The sequence below is a fragment of the Colossoma macropomum genome, unplaced genomic scaffold, assembly GCF_904425465.1.
Source record: "Colossoma macropomum unplaced genomic scaffold, Colossoma_macropomum, whole genome shotgun sequence".
In the NCBI taxonomy this organism is placed as follows: Eukaryota; Metazoa; Chordata; class Actinopteri; order Characiformes; family Serrasalmidae; genus Colossoma; species Colossoma macropomum.
The window spans coordinates 25,122,989-25,141,308 of NW_023494794.1; the positions used below are offsets into that span (position 1 = coordinate 25,122,989).

Genomic DNA, 18,320 nt, shown 5'->3' on the forward strand with positions numbered 1-18,320 from the left:
CCAGCCATTCAGCTTTTAACTGCCAGTGATGACCATGAAAAAGCCGTTTAGCAGCTTCTGTCCAGAACATACACGGCCGTCCTAAAGGAGCAGAGAACATTAAGCCCCGCCCAGTCTAAACAGACGGACTGTTAACGAGCTCACGCTGGTGACAAGGACAAACCTTTATGTAGGAGAAAAATCCATACAGTGAGGCCTTGTGCTGAGAACACTCGTCAGCTCTCACGGCCGCGCGGCCACGAGACGCTCGCTGATTTAATTTACCAATCGATGGATTTCTGTGAGCACGGACGAGTGATCTTTTTACAGTGCTCTCTCTCTCTCTCTCTCTCTCTCTCTCCCTCTCTCTCTCTCTCTCTATCTATATAGATCTATATATCTCTTTATCTCTCAATATCTCACTCTCTCTCATTTTACCTCTCTCTTTTCTTTGTGTCCTCTCTTTCTCTTTCTCTCTCTCTCTCTCTCTCTCTCTCTCTCTCTCTCTCTCTCTCTCTATCTATATATCATTCTCTCTCCTCTGTCTCTCTTTATCTCTCAATATCCCACTCTCTCTCATTCTACCTCTCTCTTTTCTTTGTGTCCTCTCTTTCTCTCTATCTATATATCATTCTCTCTCCTCTGTCTCTTACCTTATCTCTCAATATCTCACTCTCTCTCTTTCTACCTTTTTCTTTCTCTCCTCCCTCTCTCTCTCTGTCTATATATCATTCTCTCTCCTCTGTCTCTCTTTATCTCTCAATATCTCACTCTCTCTCATTTTACCTCTCTCTTCTCCTCTCTCTCTCTCTCTCTCTCTCTCTCTCCTGTTCCAGTAAAGGATGTCCTGATTGCCTCTAACAGGCTCTTGCGGTTTCACCCTGCTCCACTGAAATCCCTTGTGAAAGTCAGAGAAGATGGATAGAAAGGAGGAAGAGAGAGTGAAAGAGAAAGAGAGAGAGACATAGAGGCTTTGTATTCAAGTGCGTGCTTCCAAAGGAAAGCACTAAGAAGTCCACTACACAGTTAGAAATAAAGGTTCTGTGCAGGTACATTTTTCCTTCATCAAGGTTCAAACAATGTAAATGTTCCCTCAAAGGTGCAACAGTGGTTTTAAGGTCCAACTGTGAAGCTTAAATAAGTTTTTCCAGGTGTAAAGTACATATTTGTACCTTTTCATAGTTCATATTTGTACCTTTGTACCTTTTTCACCTGATGTTTTAAAACAGAGCAATAAAATAAAAGTCTGGAGACGAGACGGGGTGTGTGGAGTCAATACAACTATGGTACAGTTATGTTCCCTGACTAAAGGTACTGAGATGTACCCTTGAGGGTTCCACCCCAGTGATTTCTGAGAGTGTACATTTAGCACGCTTCTTTCACCTCGTCGCTGTTTGCAGTGTTTTATTGACCTTTATTATCAGAATCAGTCTGGCTGTACTGGACAAAAACATGTACAGTGTATGAAGAGTGTATGAAATTGGTGCTCACTTACAAACAGAATACAAACCATTAACAAATACATACAAATAATATAATAAATACAACGACAGTCACAGTGTGTATTACAAATTATACACTGTTATGCTACATAATATGGTCTCTCTCTCTCTCTCTCTCTCTCTCTATATATATATATATATATATATATATATATATATATATATATATTTGTCATTTTTAGTTTTCATAATTTGAAAATGCCTGTTGCCCTTTACTTTGTGTATAAATTTTATAATAAATGGACCAAAGGAAATGGCCTAAAATTGCTTGGAAAAAAGTCTGGTTCCATTGATTTACATTAAAAGTAAAGCATGTTTTTTCCTTCTCCTGTAAAGTTACCATTTTGGAGATACGAGGTTTTGTTCCAACAACATTGATATACAGAATATGCATATGTTTACCAATTTATTGTTAATTATTTATTGTTATTTAGTGTTATTTAATGTTATTCCACCTATTGTGTTTGAAATAATGAGTCTTGCTTTCACTTTTTATTCTAATATTCTACATTTAAATAAGCAGTTTTACGGTTATGTTTTTTGTGTTTGCTCTGTTGTCTTTGTCCCTTCATAGTTGTTGTTGTTAACTAATCACTGTGCTAATATGGCACAAAATATAGAATCTGAAGATTATATGTTAGCATTATTTTAACTCTGATTCCTGTTATATTAGTTAGAATTTATAATACAGCACCATTTTAATGGAGTGATACTTTGATAAATATATAAAATCTGTGTTTATAAAGCACTTTTCATTTTGGTTTTAAACGGTCAAAGTCTGCACACAGGACATTAGACAAGACATTGGAGAGAAAAATCATTAAATTAAATGACCATAATTCATTCAGCTATACATTTTTATTTCCTTACATTCTCAGCCTGAGAACTTTTTTTCAAAACCAGTAAAGATGTGAAACGAATCCTCCTTCTCTCAGCAGACTGGCTCCTCCTTTGAAAATCAATCAGGTGAAGCATTTGATGTTGTTTGTGTATTTTCTTAAAGCAAATCTGCTCCTATCTCTCCGTTTGTTGTCTTTTTTTCACTCTATCTCTCATGCACAGATGTACTGGCTCATGGTCTTAGAAGAGAGAGGACCTTTAGTTCTGCAGCTGTGAATGCTGCCCCCTACTTGTGTAAAATCTCTCTCTCTTTCTCTCTCTCTCTCTCTCTCTCTCTCTCTCTCTCTCCTCGCTTATCTCTCCATGCAGCTCCAGTGCTGCGTTCCAATCTCTGCTCAGTCCCTTCTCTGCCCTTTAAGGCCCAGTCAGTCATCACACGAGCTCCAGTCAATCTGGCCCGGCCCACCGCCGGCTCAGCTCTCGCTCCAGACTCGCTCTAAATTCCTCCAGTGCACTCTATCACTCCAAACACTCGCCTTCTCCACTTAGAAAGGAGTGGATGACCTCATGGCTAATCCATACCACCAGTGTGGAGCCAGAGACGCTGCTGGATTGGTCATGAAGTCTCCACAAGTGTGAAAATGCTTCACCCTATTTAGAAACAGGGTCAAAAATCAAGCGTACACAGTTTTCTTCTCACCCCAAATGTAGAAAATCAGGCGAGACATGTTTGGTGTGCAGAGTTTCCTTCTATTTGCACTCGAGCTACAAGGCTAATGCTTAACTGTATATCTATAGAAATGGAGGAAAATTCCTCGCATGGCTGAAAACAGTACTAGCAGCCAAACACAATGACTTTTTCCTTCTGTTTTTACAAACAACTATATATCACACACTCAGACACACCATATAAGCAGGTCTATCCGCTTTATTCCTGCACCCCAAGATGCTTTGAGTGTCTCATGGACTGATCTTCAGGTGGAGCATAAACAGACAATATGTTGAATGCTTGTAACATCCTGACATAATGAAAAATGTTGTATAAAAATATCAATGATCTTTCTTGTTGAATGTTTGTAGCTTAATCGATTTGTCAGCAGAAACCTGAGCCCGTGTGAGAGAAAGGCCTTAGTCAGAGGATCCTATTTATACCCTGCACCCTTATTCACTCTAATAAAGTCATTTAATTTAAACTTTTTAACTCTGTTTACAATGAGAGTCACTTACAGGCAGAAAACCACAAAGCAATGCTATTACAGCAATGTCTAATACAGAAATTTGTTTTTTAAACCAGTTCTTCAATAATGTTCTTGATATTTTCAACATTGTCCTTAGTTCTGTGCTATTTGGGACTTTTATGCCAGCCCTTGTTTAAATACAGACATTTTTAGCTCATAACATGCACATTAGTAACATTCTTTACTTTGTATATTTTTAAAGGTTTTTAAATAATGCTTTATTCAAAGGCTTGAACTTGAAGTCTGATAGCTGATTAGTTTTCTGCTGCCTGCTCAGTCAACTCTAGTGAGGGCAGAATCCAGTAAAGAGAATATAACGTGTAAACCAGTTAAAAAGAGTCTATTAGCTGAAACATTGAGAGTGTTTATATGCACTGAATAATCCAAGCATAACTGCATTTCTGCAGTTACCTGATTATTCAAATGGTTATGTAAACAGTATACTCTGATTTCTTAGATCAGAGTGAGGTCTAGAAATCTAATCTAAAGAGAGCTGGATTTTAGCCCAGTAATCAGATTTTTCAGTGCATGTAAACTCTTACTCTGATTTCTTTCAGTCTGCTCAGTCTGTGCATGTGCAAAAACAGACGGCAGTACTGGAAAGAAGCAAGCAGGTTTAACGCAGCACCCGCAAGACAGCAATAGAACACTTTTGTTTTTAAAACGACGCTGAAACCAACTACATACTTAATGAAATGAAGGGTTTCAATTATCTTCATCTTCTAGATGATGAAAGTTCATATTTTCAGGTAATGTGGCACAATGTTTAAAAAAAAAAAGCTGTGGCATGAGTTTTACATTACGTTTACATCAAGTTTTCTTCTGTCGTTTATTGGCTGGTAAAGCAGAAATCTGATTACTGTCTGACTCATGTAGACCCGAAGTTTTCCCATTATCTGATTACTCAAGTAAACGTAAACACGTGGATGAGATTCCTGACAAAATCTGATTTTCTGCAGTTATCAGATTATTAAGTGCATGTAAACACACTCAGTGATGTTTACCTGGCAGTTTATCATCTGGTTGCATTTAATAAATACAGATTTCAATGCTAATAACTTTTTCGAAGAGTTATTATGAAATCAGGGAGAACAACTTCTCATGTCTGCTGAAGCTCTGTGTCATCTATGCTTGCAGCGTTGCTGTTCTTGCCGTAATTTTATCTTCACTCTGCTATACTGACAGCTGCAAACTGCACTTTGTCCCAGAATTTTTTATTTTTTTTATTTTTTTTATTGCTAAAATGTTCCTCTAACGTTCCTTGTTTCCCACAGGGATAACAACTTCATCAAGGACTTCCCTCAGCTGGCGGACGGACTGATGGTCATCCCCCTGCCAGTGGAAGAGCAGTGTAGAGGAGTGCTGTCTGAACCAATGCCCAACCTGCAACTCCTCACAGGTCTGTCTCTCACTCCCATCAGGAGTGGACAAAGCACAAAAACCTCAACTTAAATACGAGCATTGCTACTATAGAGATCTTTCACTCAAAGATGAGGGAGAGTGTTACTATGGAAAAAGATTCCAGTAGGAGTAAATAAGTTGTTTATTCAAATGAAATACTTTTTTAGTTATTTTATGTTAATATTTGTCTTACAGAAATAAGATCCAATGCTCATGGTTTTACTGGGTTCACTGGCTAGCTAGCTTTAATTTAGAGTATTTTTGCGTAAATCAGCTAGCTAACAGGCACTCACGGTAAAATATACATACAACATTATTATGATTGATTAACAGTGCTATGCAAAAGTCAAAGAACACCCTTCATGTATTTAATTTCCAGTCAAAACAGCCATTAAGTATGCATTGGTCATTTCCAGCATCAGGAAAAATAAACCGAAAGTATATTTAACTACTCAAAAGCTTACTAGATATAAAAGTATATCAGTACAGCTTCCATTCTTTTCCAGAGATTTCCAGAGACAGAGACAGTCTATAAAACCTTACTTCACATTTCTGATATCCAGTTTTATTGTTCTAGTGCAAGTTTTCTTGCTTTTCTCAGTGAGGTTCTTCTTGACAGCGACCCACAGCACTGAGTCGTCTTCTCACAGTGGAAGGATGGACAGAAACACCTGTGGATGTTTTCAGATCTGAAGCAGCTTGATTTTCTCCTCTCTCTCAAAGATGAAAGCTTTAAGCACTGTGCTGTATAAAATGACAAAATATAACACTGTATGGACAAAAGTATTTGGACAGCTACAGGAGCTTTTATGACTCTCATTCTAAATCCATAGGTATTAATATAGAGTTGGTCCCCCCTTTGCAGCTGTAACAGCTTCCACTCCTCTGGGAAGCTTTCTACAAGATTTTGGAGAGTGTCTGTGGGAATTTTTGCCCATTCATCTAGAAGAGCATTTGTGAGGTCAGACACTGATGTTGGACGAGAGGGCCTGACTCGCAATCTCCGTTCTAGTTCATCCCAAAGGTGTTCCATGGGGTTGAGGTCAGGGCTCTGTGAGGGCCAGTCAAGTTCTTCCACACCAAACTCACCCAGCCAGGCCTTTATGGACCTTGCTTTGTGCACTGGGTCTCAGTCATGCTGGAACAGAAAAGGGCCTTCACCAAACTGTTCCCACAAAGTCGGAAGCACAGCATTGTCCAAAATGTATTGGTCTGCTAAAGCATTAAGATTTCCCCTCACTGGAACTAAGAGACCTGGGCAACCCCTGAAAAACATGCCCATAGCATCATCCCTCCTCCACCAACATTACAACTGGAACAGTGCAGTCAGTCAGGTAACATTCTCCTGGCATTAACCATCTCCGACTCGTCCATCAGACTGACAGATAGAGAAGCGTGATTTGTCACTCCACAGAATGTGTTTCCACTGCTCCAGAGTCCAGTGGTGGTGTGCTTTACAAGTCACTGAGCTCACCAGTACAACCTGTTCTACTGCCAGTGTTTGTCTATCGATATTTCAAGGCTATGTGCTTAATTTTATCCACCTGTTAGCAATGGGTGTGGCTGAAACACCTGAACTCTGAATAATTAAGAGGTGTCCCAATACTTTTGTCCATACAGTGTAACTGCGTCTTTGGGTAGAATGTCGAGTTGTGAGTTGGAGAGATCAGAAATGGTTATCCACATTGAAAACACTTAAATTAAACACTTTATTCAAGTACAAGTAAAGTATTTAAGATTGAGTTATACTCAGAAAAGTGCTGTTACAGTGAAAAATGTAGGTCTACTCAAGTACTGTCATAAGAGAAGCTATAATTTGTTATTTTGCACCTCTGTGTGCAGTCTGGCTGCTCCGTGACACGTTGGCCCCCAAGCTGTGACCCTAATCCCACCATTAGCTGAACTGGCTGCAGAATTTTCTGCCTGGCTGCCTGAGAGACACCTCAGAGAAGTCTCAGCACACCAGAGGTCCATGCTGTATACTGTCCTTGTCTGGACTTCATGCTGAACAATAGCAGAGCCACTAATTATTTCTTTTCTTTTCTTTTTTTTTTTTCTTTTAGAGCAAAGTTGCTAATGCAATTTACAGAGCAGATTGTTTTTCGCCAAATCAAATTTGAGCCGTTGTTGAGCCTGGCAGCGTTAGCAGTGAGAAATCAGACCCTGAGTGCTTTGATACTCCTGAGAAAACCCTCATCATCCAGTCTATGCTTTTCATTAAGCAGTATTTATCCTGCAGCTATTGTGCAGGGTAATAGATTCAGGTCCTAAAGGGTCACAGTATTTATATTAAGAGTTCACTTCATTCTAAAATTTGGCTTATCAAGGTCTTAGCAATTAGCTGATGAGCTGAGTAAGGGGTGGTATAGCACAGTAAACACTACCTGTGCCACAATTTAGGCACTGTATTCATACACAGTATGTACAGAAACCCAGCAATGGAATTATCAGGGACCTCTTTTCCCTGTTATGGTTTATTTTTTTTCTATCTGCTATTCTCAGAACCAGGAAATACTGCAGAAAAACTATGCACAAGTGTGGCTCAGTGATGGCTAACAGGCTAAGTGTGGCTCAGTGATGGCTAACAGGCTAATAGCTACAAGCACTACAGAACATGATTAGTCACTCAGCTTTGCACTCTTTCAGTTTTTTAATCCTGTAAACATATGTTGTACATTATTTGGAGTCTGTACTGTGGAAGGCGGCCCTTTTTACAAGCTAACTATGCTCAGGTTAGCTTAGCCTAGGATGCTACTGCTCAAAACGCCACAGAACAGGTTTGTTTTTAGCTTTCTGTCACTCCAACTCCAGTCATTAACTTCACATATTAATCTTTATGTTCTAAACATGTGTAATTTCTGCTCTAGTTAGTTGCAACTGAGCCTGTACTTTGGTGGGTGGTACCTTTAGCCTGCTATCTCTACTAGAGTTAGCTTAGCCTAGCTGGCTACAGCAGCACCAGTCAATCGACTTTGCTCTCTGACATTTTTATCATCTAAACTAGCACCGGTTATTCAGAACTGAACTTGTATTGTGGTGTTTGGATCATTAGCCCAATAGCAAAGCTAAAGGTCTGCTAACTTGGATAGAGTAACCAGTTAGCATTAGACTACCCTGCTGAAAAAATCTAAACATTAAAAGTTTCTGTTGGATTCTGTTGCTGCCCAATACTCAGTAATGATACTTTGGTCTTTTACTGATGGGCAGATGTCACAATGTAAAGGATCCTGATGGTTTAGCAGGTGTTGTGGGACTGATTGCAGATACATCTGATGGTTTCCCAATGGGATCTCAAAGGAACAGGAAACTAGTGTTCTCCAATGGTAACCATTAAGCCAATTTCCATTAGATGGTCATCCTTATGGTTCTAATGGTCTTTCCATAGCATAGCAAGGAGGCTACTGATCCAAATACCACAGAACAGGTTTAACTTCAGCTTTCTGTCCCTCCAACACCAGCCACTCAACACTGCTTTCTCAGATTTGAGTCATTATCATTTAAACTTGTGTCAGCATAGCGTTGTTAGCCCAAAACAAACCTGTTCTGAGGTTAGCAGAGCTGGTAGCATGCTAAGCTAATACTATTCAGCTGCTCTCTCTCAGTTAGCAATGCTATTTTGCTCAGTTAGCATTTAGCACTTGTTGTCAGACTGATGGTTTGACATTTATTGAATGGTGGACCTGAAAATTGTGTGTGCACTGTGTTCATTTATTTGGCGACTGTATAACTAAACTGAGCCTATTTCATTGTTTTTGGATTTGACATAAACACAGAACCAATTAGCGAATAGCTACACCAACAGCACATCTAAATATTGAGCAATAACCTACAATAACAGTTCATATACAGGAGCTATTTTCACAAACAAAAGCACAGTGAGCTCAATTTGTCCCGGCCTAACAAAGAAAACAAACAGCTTCCCTGCTAGAAAACCCAGCAAAACCAGCATATCGCTGTTGTCGGAACAAAACCTCGTATCTCCAAAATGGTAACTTTACAGGAGAAGGAAAAAACATGCTTTACTTTTAATGTAAGTCAATGGAACCAGACATTTTTCCTAGTCATTTTGGTTTCTTTTAGACCATTCATAATGAAATTTACACACAATATAAGGGGCAACAGGGATTTTCAAATTGTCAAAAACTGAAAAACTGCAAAAATGGAGATACAAGGTTTTGTTCCGCAGCGATATGTTATGTTTTGGATGCTGATATTCTGGACAACCAGCAGTTGAAACTGGTCTAAACATGAATAAATAATACAAATAAACAAAACAGTGCCACAGTTTGGAAGATTTTTGGGGAGCATTGTGTAGTTATCAGCTTATAATCACATGTGTGTGTGTAAGCAAAGTTTGGCCAACTTGCCTAAATTACATGTTTTTGTTGAGTTTTAAAGTGAAAAAGAAGTAAACAAAACTTCTGCCGCAAACTATTAAAAATGAATATGTATGCTTGTATAGTGCACATGTTTGTATGTTTTTTTATGTGTCCTACAGGAGATGCCCAGTTCAGTGAGGGGATGGGGTATCCCATGGTGCAGCAGTGGCGGGTCCGCAGCAACCTCTACAAGGTTAAACTCAGTGCCATCACACTGTCTACAGGTAGATGCCAAATAAAGGAGACAAAAATAAATAAATTAATAAATAAAACACTTTTGTAAATGGTTCTGTAAACTGAGCTGCTCAGGAGGTCATGTTACAGTTCTCGCAGGAAAACGTCCTTCACATGTCCTTATTAAAGAAGGCCGAGAGGAAGACGTCGTGTTCTGAGACACATAAGCTGGATGCCCGTCCCACCGCCGTCTTTTAAAGATCAGAGCATAAACTTCGTCTCCTCTGCAGACCAGTTTCTGCTCTGTCATGTTGAACATCATAAACTTTCACTACGACGTGACGAACATGATCAGAACGTACTTAAACTTTCCGATAGGGAATGTAATCAGATACAGGCGTTTACACGGATATTTTTCTTCTATTTAATGGATTGTTTACAGGATAACCCGCCTCGTTCAATCGGATAGAAACTGTATTCCGGACTAGTCTATTCTGATTGAGGTGTTTACATGGACGTATTCTGTTCTGATTGAGCTATTAGTCAGATTATTAATAGATTATTAAATTGCATGTACACATGGCTACTGTCACAGTGTTTAAGGGTCCGGTTTTACACAATTGGACTCTCTGGGATCGACCCATAGTCCAGGCAGGAGAACGATGTCCTGAAGATTTCTCTAAGATGTGGCAGTGCATCATCCTCTCAACATCTTTTAGACGGTTGCCTATAGGGATTGGGGCCATTTCTGTGAAGTGTGAACATTAACAAAAGGTTGTCGGGCTCTTTCTGTAGGTCAACTTTTCTCATTCCCAAAGGTGTATTTCTGAGCTTTAGCACCGGCGGTACTTCCTTTATTGCTTATCCTGGTTTCTTTCTAGAGCTAACAGAGAAAGCACTAGCACCACCCATCAGACCTGCTGCCACCAGATATACGCTACCAGTCAAAGGTTTGGACACATTTAACTGAATGCATTTTTCAGTCTTTAGTATTGGGGTCTGAAAGTATGCTTCCCATGAGGATTTAACCCTTGTGTGGTGTTGGGGTCTGTGGGAGGCATTTTCAATGTTTATCAAAAAAAAAAATGATGAGATTTATTATTATTTCAACCCCAGATTTCTTGTCTTTTGCTCATTTTCTGTGAAGAACATATAAAATAACCCATTTTCAGTGTCTTCACTCTGTTCACCCCCCACACATTTATATTACACATGTGGTGTTGGGGTGAACCGGCGGGGAGTTGGAGTTGTGGAGGTGCTGTGTCCTTCACTTTGTTGTCCTCCTACATGGCCTGCTGTTAGTGTGTGTGTGTGTGTGTCTGTGTGTGTATGTGTTTGTACATGTGTGTGTGTGTGTGTGTGTATGTTTGTATATGTGTGCATGTGTGTGAGCGTGGACAACATGGACAGGCTGCTGACTGGCTACAGCTGCTAAAGGAGAGCCCTATGCTGGACACTTGTGACATTTTAAACATCTGGTATTTCTACATATATTTTTATGGCTGTACTGATTAAAAAAAAAAAACAATAATGTGGTGGGTCCACCAGACCACTGAGTAACAAACACATCAACATCATACAAGGGTTAAAAAAAGGTCAAAAATTATATTTCATTAATAATTTGAGTACCAATAATACTATAATAACATATTAACATGTATGATTTACAAAACCTATGATTTATAGATTAACAAGAACTCAAGGCTTAATGAAAGATTATCAGCTCAAATTTTAAAATTTGGCAAAATCTTCTTACCTGATAAAGCTGCTTCTTCTCTTAAAGAAATTTCATATGTCTCTCTACAGGTGGAGGAATTGTAGGGGAGAGGGCTAAATTTCTTAAAGAACAAATACAAATGCAAATCTTATGACTGTTTATGTAAGTAATTTTAACACCATTTTTACAGTATTTGCTGAATTTAACATATTAGTTGATAAATAAATACATTTAAAATGAATATAAAATGTAGCCTGTGTAAAAAACCTATGGCACATTTTATTTTTTCCCCCCAATATGTTAAACTCAGCAAATAAACAGAGACTGTGCCTTAAAATTGTCCATATTTAAGTGTGTTCTCTGCAGGTCATGTATTTGTTGACTTATTTCCACTTTAAAAAAATGAACAAAACATGTCGTTTGACAAGGGGTAGTTCAAAGTTTTGCATATGATATATTGTATATCGTCACTGTTGGAACAAAATCTTTTATCTTCAAAAAAGTACACTGTAAAAATGATGTAAAATTATAAGTCAACATGTTGCAATAAAACTGTGAGTTAATGGAACTTTAGAAAATAAGTTAGAAAATAAGCAGAGCATAAAGTACATATTTTCTTTTCAGTTAATTTACTGATTAAATTATAAATTCAATGAAAAAATATTGCAGCAAGTTGACATATAACTATGTCTGTAAATATAACTTTACAGGAGAAGAAAAAAAAAATTCTTATCTTTCATTGTAAGTCAATGTAACAATATTTCATTCTAAGTCTTTTGGATCATTTCTGTTGTTCCTCTTTATTAAATTTTAAGTAGTGAAAATGGCAGCAGATATTATCAAATAATGCAAAAACACAAATGGCAAATTGAGATATCAAGGTTTTTTTTTCATATTTCTTGTTATTTCACAGCTTCGATGTTTTCCTTGTTGTGCTAGAATGTGAATAGTAAGTAAAATAATAGTAAAAATGAGAAAAAAAAAAAAACTCTTCTATACACAGCAGTCCAGAGAGACCATAAGTTAGTTATAATTATCTGGCTGGTATCTTCAGATAATGAGTTCATTATCTTGTTATCTCAAGATAACAAAATTGTTATCTTTTCTCGAGATAACAAAAGTTGTCATCGGTAGATAATGTTAATTATCTTGTGCTCTGTTACCTTGAAATAACAAGTTAGTTATCAAAGGTTGTTATCTTGAGAAAACAAGTTATTGTCGTGTGATCTCAAGATAACAATGCAGAAAATTATAGCAACAGCTCATGGCCTCCCCGGACTTCCGTATCTATAAGTAGGTGTATACAAACTTTTGACTGGTACTACAAGACACAGCCCAAAATGTACCTTGACATGTGTGAACTATGTTCTCGCAATGAGTCTGAAATTACCATGTATTTTATTAAAGCCGTAACCAATCATGCCAACTACAGCGCAGTGAAAAGGTGGACGTGTTAAGAAGCTCAAGACGACAGAGAGAATGCAGTGATATTCAGTGAGCGGTGTTAATAAAAGAAGTTCCTTCCCACCGAAACATTCCTCAGGGGGGGTGTGGGTCTATTTGGGTAGCAATAATGCAGAGGTCCATTGTGTAGGAGTCAGGAAGTGAACTCTGGAGGAGATCTGAGGGTTGAAATTGTGTTATTGTGTTGATATAGTGACATTCTGTTCTTCAGCACATTTTGAGGCCTGGGCTTCCATCTATCTGCTGTTGTTAATGAAAGTCTCCCAGCAACACATCTTCATGACGCTGCTATTTTACACCTGGGTTTAAGAAGCAGAGAACATGCAGAGCTGATCACTGGAGTCATCCAAACTACCCAAGCAGAATATTATCGCCTTTCGCGTGGCGTCACACTGTATAGTCGCTGCCATTTCGAGGACTGAATCAGGGAGTTACTGCACTCGTGTGATGCATTTAATTTGCTGTGCTTTGTGAATGATTCACCTTCAAGATGCAACAGAAGCTGAGAATGACGAGAGACACACCGACCTTCAATTCAGTGTTTTCACTCCAGGCTTGAAGCCCCTGCACTGTATAGTTTAGTGTTCCTCTCTGCTGTTCACACCTCATTCAGCTCAATAAGGGATTAATTAGCTAATAATATCAGGTATTTTAACCAGGGAAACCACAGCTATGCAGTGCAGGGGTTGCAGGACTGGAGCTGAACTCTGAACTAACTGCACTAACAAACTTACAGAATCACGTCTGTCGAAACACGACGTCGTTTTCAGACCCACGACATTCAGTCTGATATTTAACGTTTATGTTTTTCCATTCAAACCTCATTTAAATCAGAAACAGAGAGTAAAGTTATACCGGCTGTCTGCAGCTCTGTTAGGGGGACGACTGTTCATCTCTCGGCTGATAACATCAGCTAAAGTTATCTAAAGGCGAGCATTGATCTCATCTGTGTTAATTAGCTGATGTCGTCTTACTCTTCCTAAGAAAAGAAAGAGTTTTTCTCCTCTTTATGCAACACCACGAGATCCTTCACTCACCCTGACGTGAAGAGCTGGTGGGCTTCTGTGCTTTTAAATGCTGTGAGAGACTCTCCAGAGTAGGGAGAGGGGCTGAGTATGAGATAAATATAAATGTCAGGAAAAAATTTGGTAGCTTTCTGCCAGTTTAAATGGGACCAGGAGTTCAGGGGGAAATCTTTGTTGAGGTAACGTTTTTTTCTCTTCCAAAGTAAGGAGAGTAATTTTAGCCATCTTTCACCTCTAGTCACATTTGTGTGGAGCAGCGAAGCCAGAAATTCAGTCCCAAATATGGCGGCTGCAACAGAAAAATCACATGACTGAAACACTAATATAGAATAAACTGTATTTCCAATATTCTAGCCTATATTTGGTTCAATCCTCCTTTTAAATGCATGTGTATGAGATTTTCTATTGTGCATGTGAAATAAACTGCGTGATTAGGTTTGTACGGCAGTTCTGCATATAACACTCAAGCTTTTATCAGGTATACTGTGTCCTATTTGTACCTGACACCTGGAGCCAAAGGCGTAGTACATCTGGCCCTGAGTCTAGCCCAGGGCAAAGTCTGACCGTCAACATAAGTTCAACCTCTGAGCAGAACTTGTGCTTTTAAGGCAGTAAGAGATGTTTCAGTGTCAAAACACTGCATCACTTGCTTTCAGTCTTCAAAGGATCTTCCATAAAATGTCAATACTGGATTCACTGAGGGTTGTCTGTCCTCCCATACAGCTTCATCGAGCCCATAAAATGCAGCAGTGCAAAATGTCATTCGTGCCTTAAAGCTCCAGGGCAGAAAGAGAATGAATACATCCATCACACTCCCAATCTGCCACAGTTTCTCTTACCTGGCTGGGTTTCTCAAATACATCCTAGCACAAAGAAAGTTTTTAAATGGTTGAGCGATCACACTGAACACTCTCTCTCCCAGTTAAGATGATCCTACCACTAGGATGCTTTTGGGAAACTGGGTCCAGAATGGTTCTGAATACAAGCTTAAATAAGCATGAATGTCCTGTAGACAACGGGCTATAATTCCATCCCCTATCACTTAAAAAACATTAACTTAGTAAGCTTAGCTGCCTGGAGGGTGGTAGCTTGTTTTACCCACTCGCAGTACTGTCAGGACATAGCAGAAGTGGCTAGATTTGGGCTAGCCAGCTGCCTCCAATTACTTAAATTACAAAGCTGAGCTAATTGGTGATCACACCATGCCCTGTGCCCGTCCCCTGGGCTCCGATGACAGCCGCAAGAGCCGGCAGGAGGGCCCTGCTAATTAAAATGGCCTTGCTGCGGGACCAGAGGCGGAGCCCAGAAAGTAGGGCTCAGGGTTCAGGGCTCAGGGCTCGGGACTCGCGAGCCGTCCCCCACTCCCTTGCAGATTTCATCCTCTCTGCACTGTTTTTGCAGGTTATATCTGGGCTTAGAGTTCGGGCATCGCCTTCCTGCCGGCTCTTGCAGCCGTCATCGGGGCCGAGGGGATGGGCATCTCCCTAAACTTTCACCCCACTGATCTATAGGCACAAACAGACAGTCAAACTCAGCAGCAGAACCAATTAAAATGTCTACTTCAGCTGGGGGAGGTGGGGGGGAGGGCAGGGGTGCAAGACATTTCCCAAAAAGTTAAACCTGCACTATTTTGTGTTTGTTCACCAGAAAAAAAAAAGTTATGATTTTTGAGAATAAGCTGGGAGCTCTAAAACCAAGCTGAAATAAGGGACTGTACTGGGACGCCTGGTCCCTCTCTGCAGATGCTGACACTCTGCTTGTATGTCTCAGGCTTCTCTAAGGTCCTGAAGGCCATGACGGCAGACAGCACTCGAGATGAACTGCTCTCCTTCATCCAGCAGTACGGCAGCCATTACATCTCTGAGGCTCTGTACGGCTCCGAGCTCACCTGCAACATCTACTTCCCCAGCAAGAAGACCCAGCAGCAGCTCTGGCTCCAGTATCAGAAAGGTAAAGGGGGGGCAGGGGTTTTTTATATTTTTATAGACAGTGATATAAAAAAAAAGCATGCAATAAATTTAATGTGAATTAACTCTCTTGTAGTTTATTGAAACAAGCTGAGAAATTTTCCTGAACGTGCAGATTCTAAACGTTTCATCCATATGACATTTGTCTTTCTAAGTGTATAAGGAGATATTTTATTATGGAATGAATTTGATGAAAAGTTTTTGTTTGTATAGTCTTGCTTTGAGGAAAGAAAATGACATTTGGAGCCATTTTTGACATTAAAAAAGTGTGTCATGATCAATTTAAAGTAGTTAATCACATTATATAATTAATTATATATATATATATATAATATGTATGTAATTTACGTAATGTAAACTCAATGTAAACTGTAGGCCAATTTCAGTATCTGATTTTTTCATGTACAATGCCGATGCATAAACATTTATAAAAGAGGAAACCTGGGCCTAAATCTGCCTGGATCAGCATGAAAGAAAAAAAATATATATATATATATTTTTTATATAGGGCTTAAAATAAATACAGTAAAATAAATAAAGGCAAATAATAAGGGCAGTAACCCAAAGTCACCTAAACGTTAGGTACACTGTAAAAAATTTGAAGTCTGCTCAACTTAAAATGATATAATAACTGATTCCATGGCTTTTCTTGAGTTGACTCAACTTGAGGACACAAGAGTTCACCCATCTCAAACTTCTGAGTTGAGTCAAAAATTACCCCAGCTACTGTTTCTAGGTCTGCATCTCAGTTAGATAAACAAAACATAATCTGTGTTTTTTACTCAGTTTCGCCACTAGCTGGCGCTCCTGCTATCACACAGTCCCATCTGGTATGTTTTCCTCTTGGTCTTCTGGATATATCAGTCCCACAATGGGGAAATTTAATCTCCGCATTTTAACGCATCTGTGCGGTGAAACATCACATACACACTAGTGAACACACACACTAGGAGACATTGAGCACACTTACCCAGAGCAGTGGGCAGCCCTATCCACAGCACGTGGGGAGCAGTTGGGGGTTAGGTGCCTTGCTCAAGGGCACTTCAGTAATATACTGTCGGCTCAGGGGCTCGAGCTGGCGACCTTCCACTGGTTCCCTAACCTCCAGCCCACGACTGCCCCCACAAATACTTTCTTCAGTGTATTAAACACTTAAAGACACAAAATCTGAGCTGCTTCATGTGTTCCTGAGTGGTGCAGTGGACTAAGTCATCACCCCAACAAGAGGTTGTGAGTTTGAGCCCCAGTGATGCCATAGCCATCCATAAGTGTGTACCCAAGAGGAAAAATGTCTAGCAGGATTGTATGAAAGAGTTCTGGCTAGAGGGGAAGTTGAGCATAAAAAGAAGTTTATTTACCAAACTGAGACGCAGAGCTAAAACATTAAAAGAACTTTTGACTCATCTGAGAAGTTTGAGTTGTGTGAACTCTGGTGTCCTCAAGTTGAGTCAACTCAAGAAAAGCCATGTAATCAGTACTGTATCATTTTGAGTTAAGCTGACCTCTTATTTTTAACAGTGCAAAATAAATAATCCACCACATATCAGCTTGAAAAACCAGTCAAATCTATTGTACATTCCTACTCCAAACCTCTACAGGTTTAAGCACTTTACAAGTGGTGGAAAAAGCTAAATCTTGACTTTCTTGCATCCCCTATTCTACCAAAGATGAGTACATTTCTGAAAACTCAACCAACACCAGATCTGTAGTTTTTGGGTTTTACTGATACTTAGAATGTGTTCAAAATGAATGTGCATGGGCCTCTGTTGCACACTGAGGCTTTTCAAAAGAGTTATCACAATGACTGGCATTTCCTGAAAGGAAAGGATGTTCTCAAATTGCTGGGATAAGTGTTTCAAAAGAACAAGCCAGCTCTGTTTGAATAAGCAGATCATCATTATCTGGACTGAAGCCTTAAGATGTACTTCTGTCATTTCACTACTACACAGAGCAGCCAATGTAATGAGTTTCTCAGAGTTCAGAGTCTTTCAAAACTGTTTAAGCACTCCTGATTTGTCCATGAGCATCACTTCTGTGGCTGTAAAATTGTACGCTCTTAGCCAGGCTTGAAGGGGAGTTAAATTTTTCAACATTTCAGCACAATTTAATGATTAGGGTGTAAAGAAAGTCATTTGTGGCCATAGATATACATTCCTAGATGCCGGGTTGTCTGTTGGTCTCTGTGTAAGACGCTACATCTGCGCGTCCGCCATGTTAGAGCGGTCAAGATCCGCTTGTGAACAAATTCACGGGTATTGAGAGATGATAAGTCTCAGGATTGAATCGGCCACATCTTCCTTATTTCTCAACCGATTTTCACCAAATTTGTTTAGTTATAATCCTCAGACACAGATTAATCCAGACTGCTCTTGGTAGCTTTTATTACTTTAATAACTGATCATGATAATTAGCCGTCCAGACCAGCAGGAAAGTATTCAGTCTGCACCTGACGTTAAAAACCGAGTTTAGCAGAGTAGAAACTCACACACATCAGCAGATCCATCAATGTGTGAATCACTTCTAATCGTAATACACATAAAAATAAAATAACCCCCTAAAACACAGTTAGAAGGACGAAGCTAAAGTTGGCTTCCTATTCGCCAGCTTCGGGTTCGAGTTTTCTTGCTCCACCTT

At 39.4% G+C, this 18,320-nt stretch overlaps 1 protein-coding gene across 1 annotated transcript in view; it reads left to right on the forward strand.

Annotated features, from left to right (window-relative positions):
- LOC118814606 (astrotactin-2-like) overlaps positions 1-18,320 on the forward strand; it is a 697,894-nt gene that overhangs the window by 568,767 nt on the left and 110,807 nt on the right. The window contains exons 15-17 of the mRNA XM_036580304.1: positions 4,834-4,958; positions 9,459-9,563; positions 15,490-15,669. Coding sequence (XP_036436197.1) covers positions 4,834-4,958; positions 9,459-9,563; positions 15,490-15,669 — 410 coding nt within the window. The remainder of the gene's footprint in view (positions 1-4,833; positions 4,959-9,458; positions 9,564-15,489; positions 15,670-18,320) is intronic.